The sequence below is a fragment of the Miniopterus schreibersii genome, assembly GCF_964146895.1.
Source record: "Miniopterus schreibersii genome assembly, chromosome: 7".
In the NCBI taxonomy this organism is placed as follows: domain Eukaryota; kingdom Metazoa; phylum Chordata; class Mammalia; order Chiroptera; family Miniopteridae; genus Miniopterus; species Miniopterus schreibersii.
The window spans coordinates 15,379,807-15,400,652 of NC_138108.1; the positions used below are offsets into that span (position 1 = coordinate 15,379,807).

The 20,846-nt window shown below is 40.0% G+C and overlaps 1 protein-coding gene across 4 annotated transcripts in view; it reads left to right on the top strand.

Annotated features, from left to right (window-relative positions):
- The first annotated feature begins 7,772 nt into the window (after positions 1–7,772).
- Positions 7,773–20,846, top strand: part of IKZF2 (IKAROS family zinc finger 2) — a 141,131-nt gene continuing 128,057 nt past the window's right edge. For 2 of the 4 annotated variants that reach the window (XM_081143083.1, XM_081143084.1), the window contains exons 1-3: positions 9,077–9,143; positions 10,730–10,778; positions 11,586–11,690. In XM_081143083.1, coding sequence (XP_080999209.1) covers positions 9,141–9,143; positions 10,730–10,778; positions 11,586–11,690 — 157 coding nt within the window. In that variant the 5' untranslated portion in view covers positions 9,077–9,140. Of the gene's footprint in view, positions 7,955–8,406; positions 8,485–9,076; positions 9,144–10,729; positions 10,779–11,585; positions 11,691–20,846 lie in introns of those variants that run through there. The other 2 variants (XM_081143085.1, XM_081143082.1) reach the window with 2 other exon arrangements.

Consider the following 20,846-nt stretch of genomic DNA (forward strand, 5'->3'; position numbering starts at 1 on the left):
TGAGTCATGATACCCCCCAGGGTCTGGAGAAATCTGGCCAGATGCCAAGGGTCACGCACAGAATGGCATGACCTCAGTGAGCTTCACCGTGCAGGGCCTGGCCTTTAGCCTCGAGGGGTTAAAGAAGCTCAAGTTCATAGGTCTGCTATTGTTCTCAAAGTGGACAACTGAAAATGTCTAAACTCCTAAGAAATGGCTGTACAACACCCCCCAAACATCTTTTCCTCATAAAGAAAAAAGCCACACAATTGTCAAGTGTATCCTCTCTTCATAAGAAAATAACTTGGAAAGTGAAAATATCACAAAGTTGCTCGTGTTGGATCTGAGTCGATCAGGGACTTCTATGTATGACAGGCTGTGTCATGGTGCCAGGCCTCACAGACTGCAGAGCCCACCCCCACGTCAGGAAGGACCTCTGAAGGCAGTATTCCTAAAGACTTGGGAGAGGGGCACCCTCTCTCCTCTATGTCAGATTAGGAAGAAAGAGGACTACTGCTTAAGTATTTGACCAGTCTTCTGTTGAGTATTCATTCTCTAACATAATATCAGGAAATGTTAAATTACTTTTAAGACTATATTATAAACACACCAGTTCCTATGTTCATTTTATCTGTTGACTATTTCCTGATCTTTGGGGAAGCTCATCTATTAGGGAAGGCTATTCAAATGCCCTAAAGCAAAGTTCCCCCAAAGCCATCGATCAACTTCATAAATAGTATTTCTGGTATCCAACATAAGTATTACTGCTTTTTGTTTTTAGAAAAAAAAATCCGCTATGAGAGAAGAAATACGTAACTTCCATATCTATGCAAACTGGGAAAGAAGACAACTAACTAAAACAGTACGGTTTTCTCTACTCCAGTATTCCCTGCATTTGTAAATCAACACTGAGAGGAAAGTTCTAATTTCCCAGGCTTCACTTAGTGGATCCTAGGAAAACGGACATATTGACCTTCACTACAAACTGAGAGCGGCTCTCCACTAGAAATAAAATCTGTTTCTTGAAATCCAAAATGTCACTTAAGAATCCCATATCCATTTAAATCACAATCGTCATCACAGAAAATCAGCAATTCATTCTTTGCACAACATACAGGTGAAGTTTACAAAACAGGGAAGTATGATGCCTGTGTTTCTGAGAGCAAGGAATCAGACATGAGGCCCTTCGAACAAGAGTGCAAATATGTTTGGGTGTCCAGAATTTTAATTTTAAGTTCTTGTCTATATTTCTTTGTCTTATTACTCAATGCTTTATAGGGTGGTTATCATTTAATTCTCTCTCAGCGGTTCTCTGATGTCACTCACTTGACGTAAGAGGTCAAGGTGGGCACAGGTGACCATCTAATGTTAAAGCATTAGACATCAACTAGGTCACGTTCCACACACAGACAGGCACTGGATTTGGCAGAGTTCTGTGTGATAAAACATTTGATTAACCTTCTAGAAGAAACTGGACATTCAGTTTTCCTTTCAAGTGGTTAAATATTGGTATGTTACCCAACAGTTTGTTACACAAAGTGCTGGATTTAATTACAGCAACAGGTTTGTATGATTAATACTTGGCTATTTAGGACACAGTATAACATGGTGGCTATTATATGGGCTTTCTAGAACTTAACACACACTTTTGAGTCCAACTCTGACATTGTGAGACCCTGGACAAGATAATAATATCTCCAAGCTTCAATTTCTTCATGTGAAAATGGTGCTTATATTACCTCTCTTAAAAATGACTAGGAGGGTTCAATGAGGTAATGCATGTAACGTGCTGATCATAATGCCTGGCATAAAATAAGTGGCTATAATGATGATGATATATATGGCTTTTTCAGTCCCACTGATGCTCCAACTTCACTGAAATCAGTTCTGTCATCAAAGTGCTATAGATACTGCATAGGATTTACTTCTCAATAATGGTATATTTCAAAAATCGTCTTCCATGAGGCAGTTTCTATAATATAGTTTATAGGACTTTTGATGCTATCCTTAGTCTACCAAGTGGGACTTTCCCAGGTGTCTAGTACCTCACCATGACCTCAAGTTTTAAGTAGCTTTTTGAACATAACTGCTAGGGGGAGAGACACTGATGGTGTTATATCATTTCACATATCTTGTCTTAAGACAGTTCAGAATGCCACACTAGTCTCTATATTAAGCTAACCTTTTTCTAAACCACAAGTCATGAGAATTGGAGGTGACATTTGACTTTACTACCTGTAAATGACCTTTCTTTGATTCATTGCCCTCTGCCACACCGCAGGCCCCCTTTCAGGGCTATCAAGCAGGAAACGGCTCTCCATTTCTATCCCTGTGCGGCTTTTAATTCCCTAGGTTGCCACTTTCTGTCTGTAATGCCTTCTTCTCTTTTCTTCAGTCCATACGGGTTGTTTAAACACATGATTAGACTTTGCTGGACTGTGAAATGATTTCGGTTTACAAAGAGCTGAGGCTTCTCACAAACACCGGACATGTAATTCCACGAGTTTTTCACAGGATTGGAAAAACGGAATCATATTCCTACTGGCACTGGCTTATATACCAAATATTCCCCTTGAGATGCAACCTGTCATCACCCTGCTTTAGACTATGGTTATCTCCAGCAGAATCCAACCATCGGTGTTACAGATCTTTAGGCGTGTCTGCCCTGTTTTCACCTCCAAAGTCAAATAACCAATTTTGGTTTTCCTCCTCATGGGTTATTATCCTGTGTTTACTGTTGACCTTTCTCTTCATGAGTTGTGTCTTCAAAAAGCTTCATCATCTTTTTCTTTCCTTGCACTAACACTTTTTTGGAGGTTCCAATAACCTCATTATACTTTTTTTCGTATTCGATAATTTTAGGGTTTCTAAGGACAACGGTCATCCCAATGCCTTTTAGAGTTGTGTTTTGAGCATCAACTATCTACACTTGACGTAGTTCAAAGTTCCTTCACTTTTGCATTAATAGAACTCGTTTCCTCAAATGCTGAACACATCTACATCTTAAAGCAACTATGATGGCTTTTAGTGACATCTTTAAAAATGTGTGCTTTCATTTTTTTAATCAGAATCCCCTCTAGTCTTTACCCCCTTGGTCTAACTTTAATGCCCACAATTTATAATCCTCATTTGTGATAGAGATAGCTTATCATCTGCTCCACATCCAAACATGCTCTCTAGAAGAAATCTGATATTATTCTATCCAAGTGTGAATTTAAGTCACAATGTTACCTTTTCTAGGTATGAGAGCCTTATCTCTAATTGCAAAGTGACACTCTTAAGAATTGTTAAAAGAAACTATTGTTCAAGGTGGAGGGAGAGAGAAGCCCCTTACCATGTACGACTCACATGTCGCCCGGACAGACCCCAGACCAAGGATGCCGTCAGGGACGCAAAGTTGAGAGGTATTAATATGCCTTATTTAGGAACTGGACTTGGTGTCTTAGGCTGTTTTCTTTGAAACTGTGGATCCAATTCTGGCTTCCTTACTTCTTCATGGTGCCAATCTCGGTCGGCAGGAGACAGTGAGAGCAGTGTTCCACATCTCGCTTGCACACAGAACAGCGCTTCAAAGAGAACACCACCACCTGACCAAAGTAAAACAAGTAATCAGTTTAAAACATTGTGCTATGTGTGCATGTTAATCTCAAGTGCTCCAGGGATTCAAGTTATTCTAGGGCACCTACTCTGGATGATCACGTTTAGCTAGACCAATAGAACCATCTAAATAAAAATTAATATATAATTAACCTCCAACATTTCCCCCTTAATATTAGGAAAATACTGCAATGTTTTGAATCATCCCCTCCTACCCTCTGCTCGAAACAAAACTCAAACTTAAAATCATAGAGTTAATTCCTTAAAAAAAAAAGTACTCTTACTCAAATTCCTTTTAAAGGCTACTAGAGCTTATAAATCTAAAACTGATAAACCATCTGAAGAAAACAAAATTAAAACTTCATAATGTACACCTTTTAGCTACATTGCCTTTAAAATTTTTTCTTTTGCAAATTGCACTTAGTGGTTATAGAATGAGATCTGTTGCATTCCTTGATGGTCAACCTGGTTCATGAATTATCAGATATTAACATTAAATGATTTGTTTATGAAACAGAGGGGGCACATAAATGTATTTCATTCAAAATTATATTTGATATACAATTTAAATCACTTTTACTATTTATTCTTGTAAAATTTATATTTTATCTACCAATTTATATATCATATTCTTCACATAGACGATAAACCAGAGCTAAGTATACTGTATTTGTAACTTGACTTACGATTCAAGATTTGACCAATTTCTTTTTCTTTTTAAAGATTTTTTTAATTGAGTTTTAGAGAGAGGGGAAGGGAGAGGGAGAGAGAGAGAGAAACACTGATATGAGAGCGAAACATCGATCAGCTGCCTCCTGCACACCCATACCGGGGATCGAGCCCGAAACCTGGGCATGTGCCCTGACCAGGAATCAAACCTGCAAACTTTTGGTGCACAGAGTGATGCCCAAATGAGCTGGATGGACCTGGGCTGACCAAATTCTTTATGGAATGAGAATACGTCTTAGATATTCTACCCATTGTGTCCCTTGAAAACAGTTTAATACATGGAAACTACGTATGTGATGAGTTGCACATTCATCCATTCGGCAAATGTTTATTGAGTAACAACTCATGCTAAACATTTTGCTAGTTCTAAGAAAACAGCTGTTAGCAGGACATACATAATCCCTGCCCTTAAAAAGATGACATTCTTATGGGGGAGAGAGTTTGTCTTTAAACTCAACAAATGAATAAAATATTTATCAATTGTATAGTGAAGGAAATGTGCAAGGTGCTAACATATGAGTTGGTGCTGGGAAACAGAATGGGACAGAAAGGACCAGAAAAAAACAGCTATAAGAAAAAAGGTGGGTGTCAGGTGTGTTTTCTCCCCACCTCCTCACCCCCATCCCCAAAGTGAAAATTTAACTACCCAGCTGGGTACAATGGGCAAAGAGGATGGCACTGTACTTCCCTGGCAGCACATTTTCATGCACAGTCTATTTGTGTACTTTTAAAATGTGTGCAGTGTAGTTATGGTAAAAGATGGAAATATGTTCTCTAACCACTATAAACATACTGTTGAGAAAAACTGTGAACAAAGTGAATTACTGCAGTTTATATAAAGGTTCCTTTCCACACGTGGAACTGTGAGTCTCAGAGCCAGGGCTACAACTGCGGAGCATGAAACAGAATCCTAGTTGCAGTTTGTCAACATAATCTTGACTTCTCTGCCGTAAACTGGATACTCCATGATCTGCAAATGAGAAAGAGGCACGGGATGTTAAAAAGAGGGACCAGTTTCCCCAAATGGTCTAACCCTCACAAGTGGTCATTTGCCATTCTAGAATCTAGGAGCCAATGTCCCCTGCCCAAATCCCCCATTGTTGGGGACATAGTCACCGAAGGCAAAGTGCCTGAAAGCTTAGCCACTAGAGGGAGAGAGTGTGCCTCTGGTGATTAGGAAGCCAATGAAAGCAAACCTTGTCAAGGATAGTCTTTCAAGGGAGCTAAATTAAGCTCTCATCAGCCAGGGGGCAAGGACTTTATCAACTGTGATAGATTTGAGGAACTTTAGGATGATTCCTTAAGACTTCACATTGATTCCTCCTCTACTAAAGAATTAAAATGCTTAAGTTATCCAGATAGTTCATCTTAATTTTCAGTTTTAAGTCACCTTGTTCTAAGGGTCTCCATAACTCTGTAGATACTCAAACACTTAGGCTTAGTTTTTAGGAGAGATTTACGGCAGTTTAGAGAAGTTAAGCTACCCTTTATATCCTGGGAATCAGCATTCCACTTTTCTAAGCTAATTTAAGATTAAAGTGTTTGGTATCTTTTGGGATGATTAAAATGACTTGTGGAATTCTATGCTGTGTTTCCCAAATATGACTTCAAGAAAATTACTTTTATTTAGATAATTGACAGATACGTTAAAAACAAAAACAACCAAAAAAATGGCTTTGCCAAAATATAACTCACCAGAACTTCAATTTTTCTTAAAACTGTTGTAAAGTCATTGCTGGCCTGAGCCCAAATGATCTGCTTTTCATTGAATATTGGTTAATCTTGTTTTCAGTATGGCACCAACTATCATTTTTCATAATTTAACAACCAGCCTATTCGTTACAAATGTCTAATAAACTTTAAAAAAGTAATTCATTACAAAAGGTGAATACAGTACTATACAAGTTCTATGGTATCCATTACTTAGTGTGTATCAATGTGAATGAATTCCTTCCCCATCGCAAAATCTAAAGGAAAGTCATTATCCAAAGTTCCGCAGACATACAGAGTGGTGCTTAAGATATAGTTAATGATTTTATTTTCAATTTGTCATTTTCTATCCTCAGCAGAAATAAAAAAAAAAAGCAACTCAGCAACTATTTCTGGGATTCTTGAAAGGAGGAGTTCCGCGCCTGCTCCTACTCTTTCAGCATTGATTTTCTCCACAATCTGTGATATGGTTTCTCAGAAACGCTGTTTGGCAGTCCTAATAATCTCATGTGTTTTCAAACTTAAGCCACCCGGACTCCACAGTTCAGTATTTTCAGCTCCTTTCATTTTCCTTTTCCCTTTAATTACAGAAGTCTCTATTCCTTCTTTTTGTAAATGTGGTCAAGAAAAATGCTTAAATGCTACCATTTGTAGCAAGAACACTCAATTAACATTGAGGATCTATTTAAGTTCTTCCCACATTAAAAAAAAAAAAAAAGCTGCGCGATAACTAGTTGTTGATATTGATGGGCAATGGGCTCCTAACAAGTCTTCGGACCCTCGCGCGTCCCTCCGCCTCGGGTGGATGTGGCAGTCGCCCGGGGAGAAGCGCCGGCACACACTCTGGTTTTCAACTTGCCCTGGAAAGCGCTTCCCAAAGACTAAGAGTTGAGCTTCCTCTCAGACCCGAATCCCTCCCCAGTCCATTCCCGAGGACCCCGCGTCCCGACCCGGGTCCCGCTCCCTGGGATTGCACCGCACAGTTTATTGCGAAGCCCGAGTGGGTGGGTCCACGCGCACGGCCGGGCTCGGGCCAGGACGCCCAGCGCCGAGCTCCGCGCCGGGCGCCCGCGTCGCCGTCCGCTCCCGTCGCCCGGCCTCGCCACGAATCCCAGCCGGAGAGAAAACTTCGAGCGGCCGCGATGAGCCTCCCCGCGCCGCCGCAACCCTTCCTTCCCGGCCGCCAGAAAACGTGAGCTTCCCTGGGGCTCGAGGGCTGGGAGGCGGGCGAGTGCGCGGGCTGCGGGCGCGGGGCACTCTCGCCCGCGGGGTACCTGGTGTCTTCCCCCCGCTTCCTCCTCCCCCCCCCCCGCACCCCCGCCGCCGTGGGGGGCGGGGTCGGCCGGGCAGGGGGCGACGCGGCGGGGCGCGCGGGTGGGCGCGCGTCGCCGAGCCGCCGGGGCCGCACTTGTCCTGTAATCGATTGCCGAGCGCGCCGAGCGGCCCTGCGCGCAGACACGCGCACACGCGGCCTCGCCGGCCCGCGCGCGCTCACTCCCCCACTCCCCACTTCCCCACTCCCCCTCTCCCCCACGCGCGGCGCCCGGGCCCGCACACACGCACGCCGCGCGCGCGCGCGCACGCACGGCCGCCCGCCCGCGCCCCGCCGCCCGCCCGCCCGCCGCCGCCCGCCGCCAGCCCGCCCTCCGCCCGCGGGCGTCTGCGCGAGCCCGGCCGGCGGGGGAGATGTGCTCCGGCGGCGGCGGATCGGTTTCTCGGGGTTTGACCAGCTGTCCCGGGCTAACCCTGCTCCGCGCTGAAGATGGAGGAAGTAAAAACAGGATTACCCTCAGCTCCAGAGGCGCTGCCTTAGTTTGCACCACCAGCCGCAGTGCACAAACACACGCTAGGCACAGGGAAGCGAGACAGAGAGAGGACACACTAACAGTAAACACAAACAAAAGGGTGATGGGATGATTTTCCTGCACGCACTGCTGAGGTAAATCTCCGTTGGGCTTCTGCGTGGCGAGGAACAGCTCTTGCGTTATTTGTCTTTATTCCGAGGTGGTGTATGAATATGTGTGTCTGGTTTGCGAAGGGGGGGAGTGTTTTCAAAGTTAAGGGTAATTATAGAGCATCTCGGTGTGCGCTGTGATGTGATCAGATGACTTGTTGCTGTTCAGCAGTAATAACAATCATAATGTAGGTGTTTTTCTCCGGGAGGGGGGGGCTCGTGGCGACGGCGAGGGTCGTCGTTTCTGTAAAGGACGCTCGGGGGGGCGGGCTGGCGAGGATGTCCTCCGCCCTGATTTATCGCCCCTTCCTTGTAAATCTGTTTCTGGGGTGTTCATCGATGAATCAGTTCTCATCTCTCTAGCTGTCATGGATTTGGGCTTGTTTCGCTTTGTTTTAACTTGAATTCCCAGGAAGATTGGGGTAGCTTGGCACACACTGCAGCTGTCCAGCGAGGAGGGACTATCCAGGTCCTGCTGGAATTTGATTTTAAACAAACAAACAAACAAAACCCAGGTATGACACATGCAAACAGGCAGCAGTGAATTCACTCTGACAGGTTCCAGCACGGGCGAAAGCGATGGAATCGAGGTGTATGTGTGAATTTCTCTGCCGGCCAAGGGCGAGCAGCCGCCTGGCGAAGTTGGCCCGGGCCGCTCGCCGGGTCCCGCCTGGCCGGCCCTCCCCTCCCGCCCCCCTCCTTCCAGTTTTCTCGTCTTCGCTTTGGGTCGATTCTTAAAGAACCGGTGGATCAAGTTTTTTCTCTTCTCGTTAATCGCATGGCTGTGGCACTGACTGACCTCTCTCCCTCTCCCTCTCTTTCCTCTTTCCTGAAAGTACGCGGTGCCATTCCTGAGTGACTTTTCCTACTCGCCCATCCCGCGGGGCCGGGGGAGGGGAGGCGGGGAGCGATCCTCGGCTCGCGGCCGGTTTTGTTGATCCGCCCGCCGAGCTGCTGGCCGGGTCTGCGCTCGGATGACCCACCTGCGCCGCGCTCGCCCGGCCTCCGCGCCCTGAGCTCTGCGGGGGGCTCGGCTCGGAGGGGGCGGGGGGGCGAGCAGGGGGGGCGCGGAAACTTCTCTCTCTCTCTCCCTCCGTTCATCTTCAGCCCGACATTGTCACCTCCTCTTTGAGGGGCTAGAAGAAGCTGAGATCTCCCGGCAGAGCTGGAAATGGTGATGAATCTTTTTTAATCCAAGGACAATTTCTTTTGTATGTACGTTTCGTTTCTTCCCCCTCTTGCCTCTTTCTTTCCTTCCCTGAGGGTTAATGACCGTTTCAGGGATGGGGCAGACTTCTTTCGCTTCTTCCTGACGTTTCTTTCTTTCTTTTCTTTTTTTTTTTTTTTTTTTTTTTTAATATGTGTGTGTCTTATAAATGTGTACGTTTTTAAAGAGAGAAACTCATTCGTAAGATATCCGAGGAGACTGCGCCCCTGGTAAACTTTACGGATGCCTTTCTTTAAAGCCTTTATGTAATCATAATTTGAAAGAATTTGATAACAGTACAGCAGGTTGAAATCTAAGTGCTATGTAGTGGCTGAGTTGGGAATTTGATCTGACTATTCCATAAAGAAAGAAAGAAAAGTTTTTTTTTTGGGGGGGGGTAGGGAGGGTGCTGGTGAAGAAGGGGAGGGGAGGGAGAAGGGAAGTGGTTTTGGAGACAAGAAGTGAAGCTGCCTGTTTTCCAGTAAGTAATGGAGAAATTCCAGGAGCCAGGGCTAAATATACTTGGCGATCAATACAGAAATGGCTCATTGTGAATAATTTAGCTGCTGGTGCAGTGAGAGTTTTGAAACTAAAGGCAAAAAGGACCAGGGCCAAAGGGAAAAAAAAAAATAAGTAAAAACCTCCTCAGGACATGTCAATTCTTTAAACTTTTTCCTTCAAAGAATACAGTTAGCTTATCGACCTTTTCATTATGTGGAATCAAAGCTAGGGGGTGTCATCTCATGCAATTTACTTTTGTTTCTGAGAATTAAGTTTTTGTTTTGCGTCACTGGTGTACGAGAACAATTCCCCAAACTTTAACAAAAGTGATTCCCTCCCCAACAGCAAAAAAGTTTATGAAATTTTCAAAATCAGAATGTATTAAGTAAGCTTGGCATTCGCCTCCTACCATGGTCTGGCAGGAAATTAAGGTTACATTGAACAGGTGCTTACACAGAACTTGGGGTAGGCTAAAATGTCAATACGGGTTCGGGAGTTGGGTGAGTGCTGCAGAAACCTTAGAGACACACTTGGGCACTAAGTTTTATGTTTTGTTTTGTTTTCTTACGTATGTTTGCCCTCTCCCCTCCCTCTTAGAACATGATGAACCAACTTGCAACAATTGTGAATAGAGCTATCTGTATACTAGGGAAGTCCTCACACTGCAGTGCGACTGTGGGAAGGAGTGAGTGGTAAAATACTTAAATCTCATTTAAAGCTGGCACGTTTGAGATGTGAGCCCCCCCCCCAATTTTTTTTTTTTCTTTGAACCAAGTAAATTCTGATGAGGAGAGCCATTCCTCTCTCACTACAGCCCATCTCACAGCGCACTTATCTTTCCTATCCTATCTCCAGCAGGAATCAGATCATTTGCAGAAAGAGTTCAGTGACTTGCAAATGAGCACATACAGTACACTGTAGTATGTTTCTTGGTCACAGGTTGCAGCCGCAGCAACATGGGCTAACTGCTTGGAGCTTCAAAATAAGTTAAGCATTTAATGGCAGGATTGAAAGGAATCATTGTGTTAAGGGTATAATCTTTTGTATTGCAGCACTGCACTTTGACTATGGAAACAGAGGCTATTGATGGCTATATAACATGTAAGTATTCATTTTCATTACTTTTTTTTTATTGGTAATAAAATGATGCTCTTGCATTGCCTGTGTTTTAACTTCTCAACTGTAAGTCTTTATCACGGATTCTGTCTTATTTTCTATCTGTTCACAGTTTCACCTTTAAGTGAGTTGGATAAAGTAACAGCATACAGTGAAATAGAAGGAGGTATAGGAATATACTTACTATATTAAGGATAACATGTAAATCAGCAGTAGCTTAGCAGATCCACGCTTTCCTACTCGGTTACTTTACCTAAGTTTGCAGTAGGTCAGGTTACATATATGTCTACTAATACGGCATGTACTAAATATTTACTACTCTGCAGCCTAATTTTTCAGACACATGTTGTTAAATAGAGTTAGTAGCTTCCTTAAGTAGACATGTTTTTAGCCAACTCTCCTTTCACACATCCAACTTCTCAGCATTTTGGAAAATGCTCATTACAAATACTGTATGCTCAATGATTAAATTAGATTTTAAAAGAAACTTCGTTTTTTTTCAACTAAAGAATACTTTAGAAATCAACTGCTCCCAATTCCTCTTATTTTACAGTTAAGATTATTGTGATAATGAAATTTTGTAATTTTCTTACTGTGGGCAGGTTGTGGCTTTTCGTCATTTCATTCATTTACTCTATATTTCTAAATGATATTTCCTTATAGTTTCTTTTAAGGAAAAACGTATTACATTAAAAATTCAAGGCTATTCGTGCCACTGCATGAAACAAAGTTGGTAATTAGATTTTATGTGACAATGAACAGAAACCAAAAGATTTTATTTTGTGAAAGCAGGTGACAATGAGCTTTCACCTGAAAGGGAGCACTCCAATATGGCAATTGACCTCACCTCAAACACACCCAATGGACAGCATGCCTCACCAAGTCACATGACAAGCAGTAAGTCTTCTTTTTATGTTTTTTTCCCCTATTTCTCTAGCGACAGCCTTGAATTTGTTAGGTCTGTGGGGTCCTCTCACATTGTGGTGTAGCTGCTGCTATAGATTTTGCTAAGGAAAGAACAACAGAGATTTATTCCTGTTCATTCTAGTATCATAAAACATGAGTCTGCTTACTAGTCTGAACTATCCCAAGGTGGCATTTGGGAGCTGGTGCTTACCTGTATCAGGTAAGAAATGTTAGGCTTTTCTGGTTATTGTTTTGACTTGTCAGGTTTATGGCTAGATTTGTTGTTGTTGCTGGATTGAAAAAAAAGATGGAAACACGTCACTTCCAAAGGACTCTTCACAATAAAAAAGTGAAATAATTTTATATTGCCTTGGTGCAAAGCTAATCCATCAGTGGTAGAATTGCAGTGTTGCCTTTTTTTTTTTTTTTTTTTTTTTAATGTGAAAGTTTCTCCTCCAAAGTGTTGGATGTGAAGTGTAATTGAAAATTTGTGGGACTCATTTACATCAATTTCTCTAACAAAGTGAAAGCGTTTTGTTTCGGATTGTCCAGAGAAGAACTGAGAAAATTTGGAAGGATGTTTTGAACTTATTGGAATATACGGTTTTCGTTACTATTTTTGATGAAGAGTCATTCATTGATGTCGTAAATGCTTTCATGTAATAAAAGAGCAACTTGCATGCTATCAGTGACAGGAGACAAAATACTTTAAGAATATGGTTTTTTTCCTGTTATAATATTTTATCAGTTTACTGATCAAGAGCAAATGCTCTATTATTCCTACTCAAACATAATTTGAAATCTTGTGTTTCCCTTATAGTTTTGGTATATGTTATATTCTTGTATAGAAAGCATGTCTGCCTTATATTTAACTTCATTTAACTTAGAAGTTTTCTGTTTGGGTGGTATGTGAAGGAAAGGCATTCTTTCCTGTTTTTTAAAAAAGTGAAGATTTAATAACTAAAGAAAATTGAATCATTTACTGAATTATGAGCACATCCTTAGGTTAATTCTCGTTATCTGGAGAGTAAAAATTTTCCTTCCAAATTTCCTCTTACAGTTCTCAAAACTTAGAAGTTACTATAAAGCTACCAGCTTTGGAAGTAGTAAAGACTCCTGAATTATAAGCAAAAGTATATAGAGTACTGTTGAATACATTTTACAATCCATTAACTTTAAGTGATTCTAGCTATTGACTTGAATTTTTGATTAAACTATGTGAATTTACTTATTTAATAGTTTTCTTTCTTTTTATTAATGGAAACACTTCCTAGGAAGATTTCATTCTAGAAGCAGTCATTGAAATTCCTTTATCACATAGAAAGAAAAATTAATAGTTAGTGAGTGAATGTGTATTAAATTATAGTGCTAATGTCTTATAATGGATCTTGTAGCATTAACTTATTTTTGCTAGTTGGCTATTGATTTCATAAAAGTTATACTATTACTGTAAAGTAGGCAGCACAATTTTTACATTTTAACAATGTTACTAGTTCTTTGGTAGAATTGATTTTTATTTCTCAGATAATTGTTGTATAGTTCCCTAAAGAGTAAAGACAGATGAATGTGCGATTTCTGTTAGCCAACTATTTACCTACTGGCTTTAGAAACATTGAATATAGGGCGTGGATATTAATGCTGATCGTAGACTTTTGACTGTTGTCCCCTAGACAGCACTAGAATATCAGCAGGAAAATGTTCTTTAATTGGTTAATTGCCTCCTTTGTTTGTTAATTTGATTCTGGTTTAGCGAGTACTGGCTTCAGAAAGGCAGTTCACCCATTTATTTTAAATATTTAGTGCAGAGTGCAGACATGGTCAGTTTGAACAAATAAGAGCTGCACTTTTGACGTTTGGGATTTTCACATCCAATAGCAGTAAAACTGTGTTTGGTAAAGAGGACTTTTTGTTGTTTTGTTTTAAACTTACTAGCCCGTGGCAATTTTGTGTTAGTACGGTTTTTGGCTAAGCTGCACGTGTTTTCGCGTTCCTTTCCAAAGCGTTGCAGGTTAAATATTTTGGCTCTCACTTCAGAGCTGTCTTGCATCCTTTATGTGGCCTCTATTTACAGTATCTAGGTTACCCACTTAGGTGTTAGATGGAGAAGATACCCATTTTTCCTTTCTGTTAGATCTAGGAGAATATCAGCATTTGAGATTGCCAGAGCAAAAAGTGGTAGAGAGAGACTCTTGTCTATTAATTTGAACAAGAGACCTAGAATCTGTCACTCATATTTTCTTGTAACTTGAAATATTTGTGTGTGTGTGTATGTGTGTGTGTGTGACCTGTCAAATCACTTGTGTCTGAGATCACTGGTTTTCGTAAATGCCTTTACATTCTTGATTTCATTAAATGAAAAGAACTTAATTTACTTTCTGCATTTTTTAATATCTTCATAGATACTTCCTGAAGGGCCGTTGCTTCCAAAAACAGAATTGCAATTTTGATTGAAAGTATTAAAGCCAAAAGAAAATGTGAAAATCTTTCCGGTAGATAGCCTCTAGTAGCAGACAGGAGTGTATGTGTAGGAGGAAAAGTTATTTTAAAACAAGTCTAGAAAAAACATAAAAGAATTAAAACCTTTGACTTTTACAAAATAACGACTATTCTGACAGTAAAGTAGTGGTAAGATGTGAGAGCCGCCTTATGTGGGGGCTAGGAAAGTGGTCAGTTTTACTGTAAGGTCCCAGTCATTTGTCTAGGTTACTCGATGACTATTCTAAGATGAAGAATATACGTACAACTTGCTGCCAGCTACGGTATAATAAATAATGACTGCAGCTATCATTATTTGACAGGGCTAGAAGAGAGCATCGGCAACGTGGGACAGAACTAAAAAGGCTATCATGCCTGACAGTTTGGGGTTTTAGAATTCAGCATGTAGGATCATCTTAAAAAGAAGTAAGAAGTGTTAGTGATCTTAACCTTTTGTAATGACTACGTCCTGTGTTTTAGAATGGTTTTTCTTAGAGAATGTTAGACTTTTTCTTCTGGAATAAGGATCCCTTTGATTAGAAGATGAGCATCGTTGCCTGAGATCATTAGTGTACATGTTGAGTCTGCTGACAATCTTCGGTGTCAGGGATGACAGCATGTGCCTTGATGGCTACTGGAAATACACAGTGTTAAGTTATTTTAAAAATAGCTTCTGGAAGTTAAGAATCTGAGACAGACAACTCAGACAGAACAATATAAAAATAATCCATATTGTATTTCGGCCCATCAGATGAGACTTGCTGTGTGATGCCTTCTGTTTCTGGGTTAGCTCGTTTCCAATTGTTGCAAAGTTGCTTCAGTATTGGTTTCAAACTGGTCTATACCTGCTGCTGACTATTTTGGAAAAAAGACAAATTTTAAGGTTCAGAAAATTGTAATTAATTTAATTTTTCTTATCCTTTACTTTTGTAATGCCAGTGAGTAAATTGTATTTGAAGGTAGTTAAATGGTATGAAAATACATCCTGACACAAACTTCGCTTCTATGACTTTAAAATCTTTGCATGGATCAAGTTCGCAGTCAATACTATTTATCAGTCAGTTTGATGGCCAGATGGCATGTATGGAATTGGAAGAAGTAGTAATTCTAGTTTTACAGGACTCTGACCAATAATCAGGTCAGGGAATCTAGTTTATTCTTTTCAGAGCACTTCGGCTTTATATATATATTTTTTCTTAGCTCGTTTCCATTTTTAGAACCTAGTGAAGCAGAAGTGTATTGTGATTTCCATTTTTTATATGTGGAAATGGAAGCTTAAAGAAATCAGTCGGCCTGTTAGGTCCCTTAGAAAAGGAAGTTTTCAGGATTGGGACATAAAACTGTGATATTACCTTGTAAGTTAGTTGGATTGCTTAACTGATATTTCTCTGTAATGTCATTATCTCAGGATGCCCACCATGTCCAATACTGACCCATGTTTTAGTGACAAGAGCAGTATTACAGAAGTAGAAGAGGATTATTATGAGGGTGGAGTAATATCAGATACTCTTGCTCTAGTGCACTTTAGAAAAATAACATATTATGGGATTCACCAGCTTTCTGAGTTGTGTTCTGTAGCTTAGTTTGGCAGTCACCCTTGGTTGGGTTTCTGGAGCATACACCCTAATACACATCGGGTGGGCTTGATGGAAAAACTCACTGTTTTCTTGTAGTACTGAGGTTTGTGTTAAGATACTCAACATATCTTAGTTTTAACTTGTTAGAAAATTTTTCTTAAAAAGTTAAATTTGAATTTTTTACACCTCGTCAGAGGTAAGTGTCATGGCTAGATACCCAAAGGAAAAAAAAAAAAAAAAAGGAACCAAAGAAAGTTCATATGTTCAGGGAATTAACAGAAAAAAATGCTGTATTTTTTTACTTTGTACCTCATTTCTCCCTTCCCCCTATTTTTAGGCTGCTTCAGAGTAAGAATAAAGGTCTGTCTTCGAAAAACAAAACAACTTGTTATAGAAGTGTTATCCTTACTGCCTTTTTTCCCAAATCAGTCTTCTCCATGGAAAGTACATTTAAAAAAAAAATGTAACCAGATTAATTAATTTCTATTGGGAGTCTTCCTTCAAGCCCTAGTGAACTGAGACCTCTGGGTCTCATGCTTATCTCCCCTAACTTTGAATATTGATACATGTTGATCTTATTCTGAAAGATCAATAGCAGAGTCAGTCCTAAAATGAGTAAAATATGTTGTTTTTTGCTCTTTCCCTTTATATCTGTTTATATCAAATATACTTATTGATCTGGTAGTCTTTCCCCCTTGTGAATTAATCAATACTGAGAATATTTCTGCTTTGAAATAGGTAAGGAGTATTTAGGAACTATTCCCTTATTTTTAATGTTTAATCACTACTGGAACTAGAGAAGGGAAGGGGGGGCATAATATCTGAGTGTACTTAGGATGCTCCCAGCACTACACTCTATGCATCCATAGTATTTTACTCCCTTTTATAATACAGAAAACTGAGGTTCAGTAGCAGTAGATTGTAAATGGTTAAAAATAAAGGCTTTGGAGCTATATGGACCTGTGTTAGAATTCTTACTTGGCCACTAACTTACTGTGTGAACTTAGACATACTGCTTCGCATCCCTGAGCTCCAGTTTCCTTATCTGTAGTATGGGGATAAGCAATGCCTATTCAGTGAACTTTTGTGAGGTTTGGAATGAGTCAGTCTATTCAAAATGCTTAGCACAGTTTCTGGCTTATCCAATAAATAATCACTGCAGCTATCAGAGCAGTCGAGTTACTTTTTCATTGTCCGATGACTCATAAGGAAAAGAGTTTGCTGTCAAATCCAGATCTGTTTGAAATCCAGGTCTTTTCTTCTTTCCTTTTTACTACGTAGGCCTATGGAACAGAGGCAGGCATTGCTAATAATTTAGGGTAAGAACTGAAGGAAAGACCCCTGTATTATTTAAAGCATCTATGAAGATTTTGGTTAAGAAAGAAGTAGAGTTTGTCTATATATTAGAAACTCTTTATATTGGGTTCTAATGTTCCTGTATTTTATGTTTTTGGTGATATGTAAAGAAAAAGCATTACTTACTATTGGTGCTGCAAAGACACAGTATTAAGAATGGAAAAGAAAAAGTCCTCTTAATAGAGTAACCTGTCCATATCTAGAATCAATTCTTTCTTAGAAAGTTGGCATCTAAAAGTTCACTGTATTGATGCCACTGGCAGTACTGTAAATTCTCATTTTGATAATATTAATCAAGTGGTATGCCTGATTGTTGCTAATTGTGCATTTGGCGGGTAGTAGTTCAGGGGTTTTAAATGTGAAGTAAGTGTAACATATAATGATCACTTATATGCATTCATCATATTGCTGTATGGTCCTAGTTGATTAATTCAACAAATACTGATAGGCTACCTTTTTATGTGCCAGGCCCTGTAAGGCGAATCCAAAGGTGAATAGTACACCGTCCTTGTCGGCCAGGAGCCCACCCCCTAGTTTGAGACAGACACCTAAATAGGGCATTATACTATGGTAAGCGCAGTGCTCTAGTTATTATGGGGAATGGGCTGGGGAGGGTACTAGTTCCGAAGGCTTCCTACAGGGAGAGGCTGCTTGAGCTGAGACTTATTAAATGAATAGGACTTAGGAGAGAAGTAGAAGGCTTTTTCAGTAAACTCACCCACAGTGGTAGCTGAGAAATAACAGATGTGTTCTGGGAAATACAAGCGGGCTGGTATTTTTGGATTTGTAAAGTTGGAATCTAGGAATCTGAGGCCAGAGATGACTCTGGAGAATTAATCAGGGTAAGATAATGGCATATCTTGTATACGAGGAGACTCGGATTTCATTCATTTTCAAGGCAGTCAAAGCAGATGACTTGTCTTTTGATTGACGTGGATACGCTGGCTGCGGTGTGGGGAAAAAGATTTGGGTGGGGAACAGACGAGAGGCAGGGGCTTCTCTAGCAGGCTGTTGGAATGATTGAGAGAAGCCATGAGAGCCAGTGGTAACGGGGACAGTAAGGAAGAGAGGGATTTGGGAAGTACAGTAGCTCCCAGTGGACAGGACTCCCATAGCAGGATAAAGGAGAGGAGGAAGTCCATGATGACCCCTAAATTATTGGAGAGATGGTGATACAGTCCCTCAGGCGAGATAGGAAATACTGGAACAGGTTTCCAGGAAAATATTTAGTTTAATTCTAGATTTAACTAAAACAGAGCGCTTGAAGTACCTGTAGAATTTGGGAGAGGATAGCAATCAGGCAGGTGGATAGATAAGACTCAAGTGTGAATTTTCCTAATTAGAGAAATCTAATATGTATCTTGTGGTTTGGTTTCATTCCCTCCTGTATTACTTTAACAATAGTTTAGTATTTCTTAAAAATTCTTTCCGAAGTAATTTTCAGTATTTGATCAGTGACTGTACTCCCCTCACTGCTCCATTAAATCAAAATTCTATATTGAAATGTATGAGCACAGGTTTTAATGAACTCTCTTTGCTTAATGGAGTCCTTTTATGCTAGTCTCAGATGTTGGATTAGTTGATGTGATTGACTCACTAATTTTTAAACAAAATATGCCAGCCCTTCTCCTTAAAAATTTTATGATATATTTAATATCATAACTTTTATGGTTATACATTTTAAAAAATCATAAGGCTAACCTATGCCGTATACCCCAGTGCCTCTAACTGCAATGATTTTTCTTTATTCTGTAACCTAGTTCCTTATAAGTAAGTATATAACTTCAAATATATAAGGAATGATTTTTTAACTACATATTGACCAGTTCTGCCACATTAATTAATAGTGGAGGAATTTAATAATTTTGTCCAGAGCCTTTTTGAAACTTTGAGGTAAATATACATACATGATATATATTATTTGAAAATGGTTTGGTGTATACTTAATTTTGTAAAAACCTTATGGTATTGTGCCCCCTGGGGTAAAATTACTTAGAAGGAAAAGTGTAATATAAAAAAGAAAATCTTAACTAACACATTTATTGCCTCAAAAATACCTGTTATGGAACTTCGTCTTAAAAACGTGAGCTCTGATTATCCTAGACACCATGGAATTCCAAATGAATGTTAATGATGGAAATACTTCATCTGAGAGTTCCTGTATGTGGAGATTCAGAACTCTCTAGAGAGATGTTTTTCATCTTTCAGACATTGATCCAGCCAACATTTATTAAGCACTTGCTTTGTGTGATGCACCGCTGGTGCTGGGGCACAAGAAATACGTTAGTGTTCTTGGTAGGGGAAGACGTTGTCTTTCAGGGTTCAAGAGAATTCATGTTTTATTTGAGACCCTTTAAAAGACTTTTTTGGGATATTTACTTGAGATAATCCTATTGCATGTATAAGCAAAAAAGTGTGATGTGCTCATCGTGATTCACATCCATTATAGATGAATGAATTGCTTCTCATCTTTTACCATCAAGAGTTCTTAAAAAATGTATAAATTTGAAAATGCACCATGAAACTGACAAAAATACAACCAGCTTTTAAGATAGGTTCCCTCAGGATAACATTTCCACAAGAAATTTTTTGTAATGCAAGATTTGGCTCTCAGCCCTGCAAGTTCCTAAACTTGATGGGCGGCACATTTACAGTAGACCCATATCTCAGGGTTGGCTCACATTAAACAATGCTATAAAATTGGTCTTTAAAATCAGAATGCCAATTTGTGTCTACACTTTGGCTACAAATAAAACAACTCCCCCCTCCCCCCCCACCTCAACCAATTAACACAGGGTCTGAATCACTCCAGTTGTCTTGACCAAATCATTTTGTTATTGCGAACCCATCTATATGGGTAATCAGAGAAGATCATTTGTATCACGGAATCAGTATGAAGGGAGTTAGTTATGTAATTCAAATATTTAATGGCATCTAACTAAGAGAGCCTCATATGTTCAGCATCACATTAGAGATGCATTGCCGTTGGATCCACATGGTTAAAGTCCTTCGTCCAATTCATTCTTCCTTGGATGGACATGGTTTTAGATTCTCTAGATATAGGCTCAGCCAAAATACTTCATTTCTTTTTTTTCTCAGCTTCCTTGGCTAAATCCCCCAGTTTCGGTCTTTAACTTATATTACTATATATAATCAGGTTACAACCAATTCTTGCAGGCGTAGGATCCATTCATTTTCTTGAATGTAATTTTACATTTATTAAATGCTGATTTTATAGCTTAACTCTGTGAAAGCAATCTGATGACACCTATAAAGAATACTCCAACTATTACCATCACTTCAGACTTCCATTCACAGGAATGTTGATGGGTGATGTGGTTTAAGAGGTATTAATATCTATTATAGATGAAGGTGGAAAATAGCACTGCCATCTGAGAAAGACACCTTAAGTTAGCTGGGGATTCTGAAGAGCTAGTTTATAGGTCAGCAGGAGCAAGCAGCATACCAGTCTCATGAAAGCATTGAAGTAGTAGCCTGACTACAGCAAAGAGATTTTATAGAAAAATGATAGTATTTTAGGTTAGTAAATAGGGAAGGCTATCTTAAAGACTGAGTGTGAATGTAAGAATATTTTTCAGAGCATACGTACAGCTTTATTTTAGGGGGCCATACATTGATTACAAAGACATTCATTGGAAATTTCGCAGATGCAAGTCTTTGAGGAAGATAGCCATACCTCATTTCTCTCTTCATCCCCAATATAGAGTGTCATACTGGT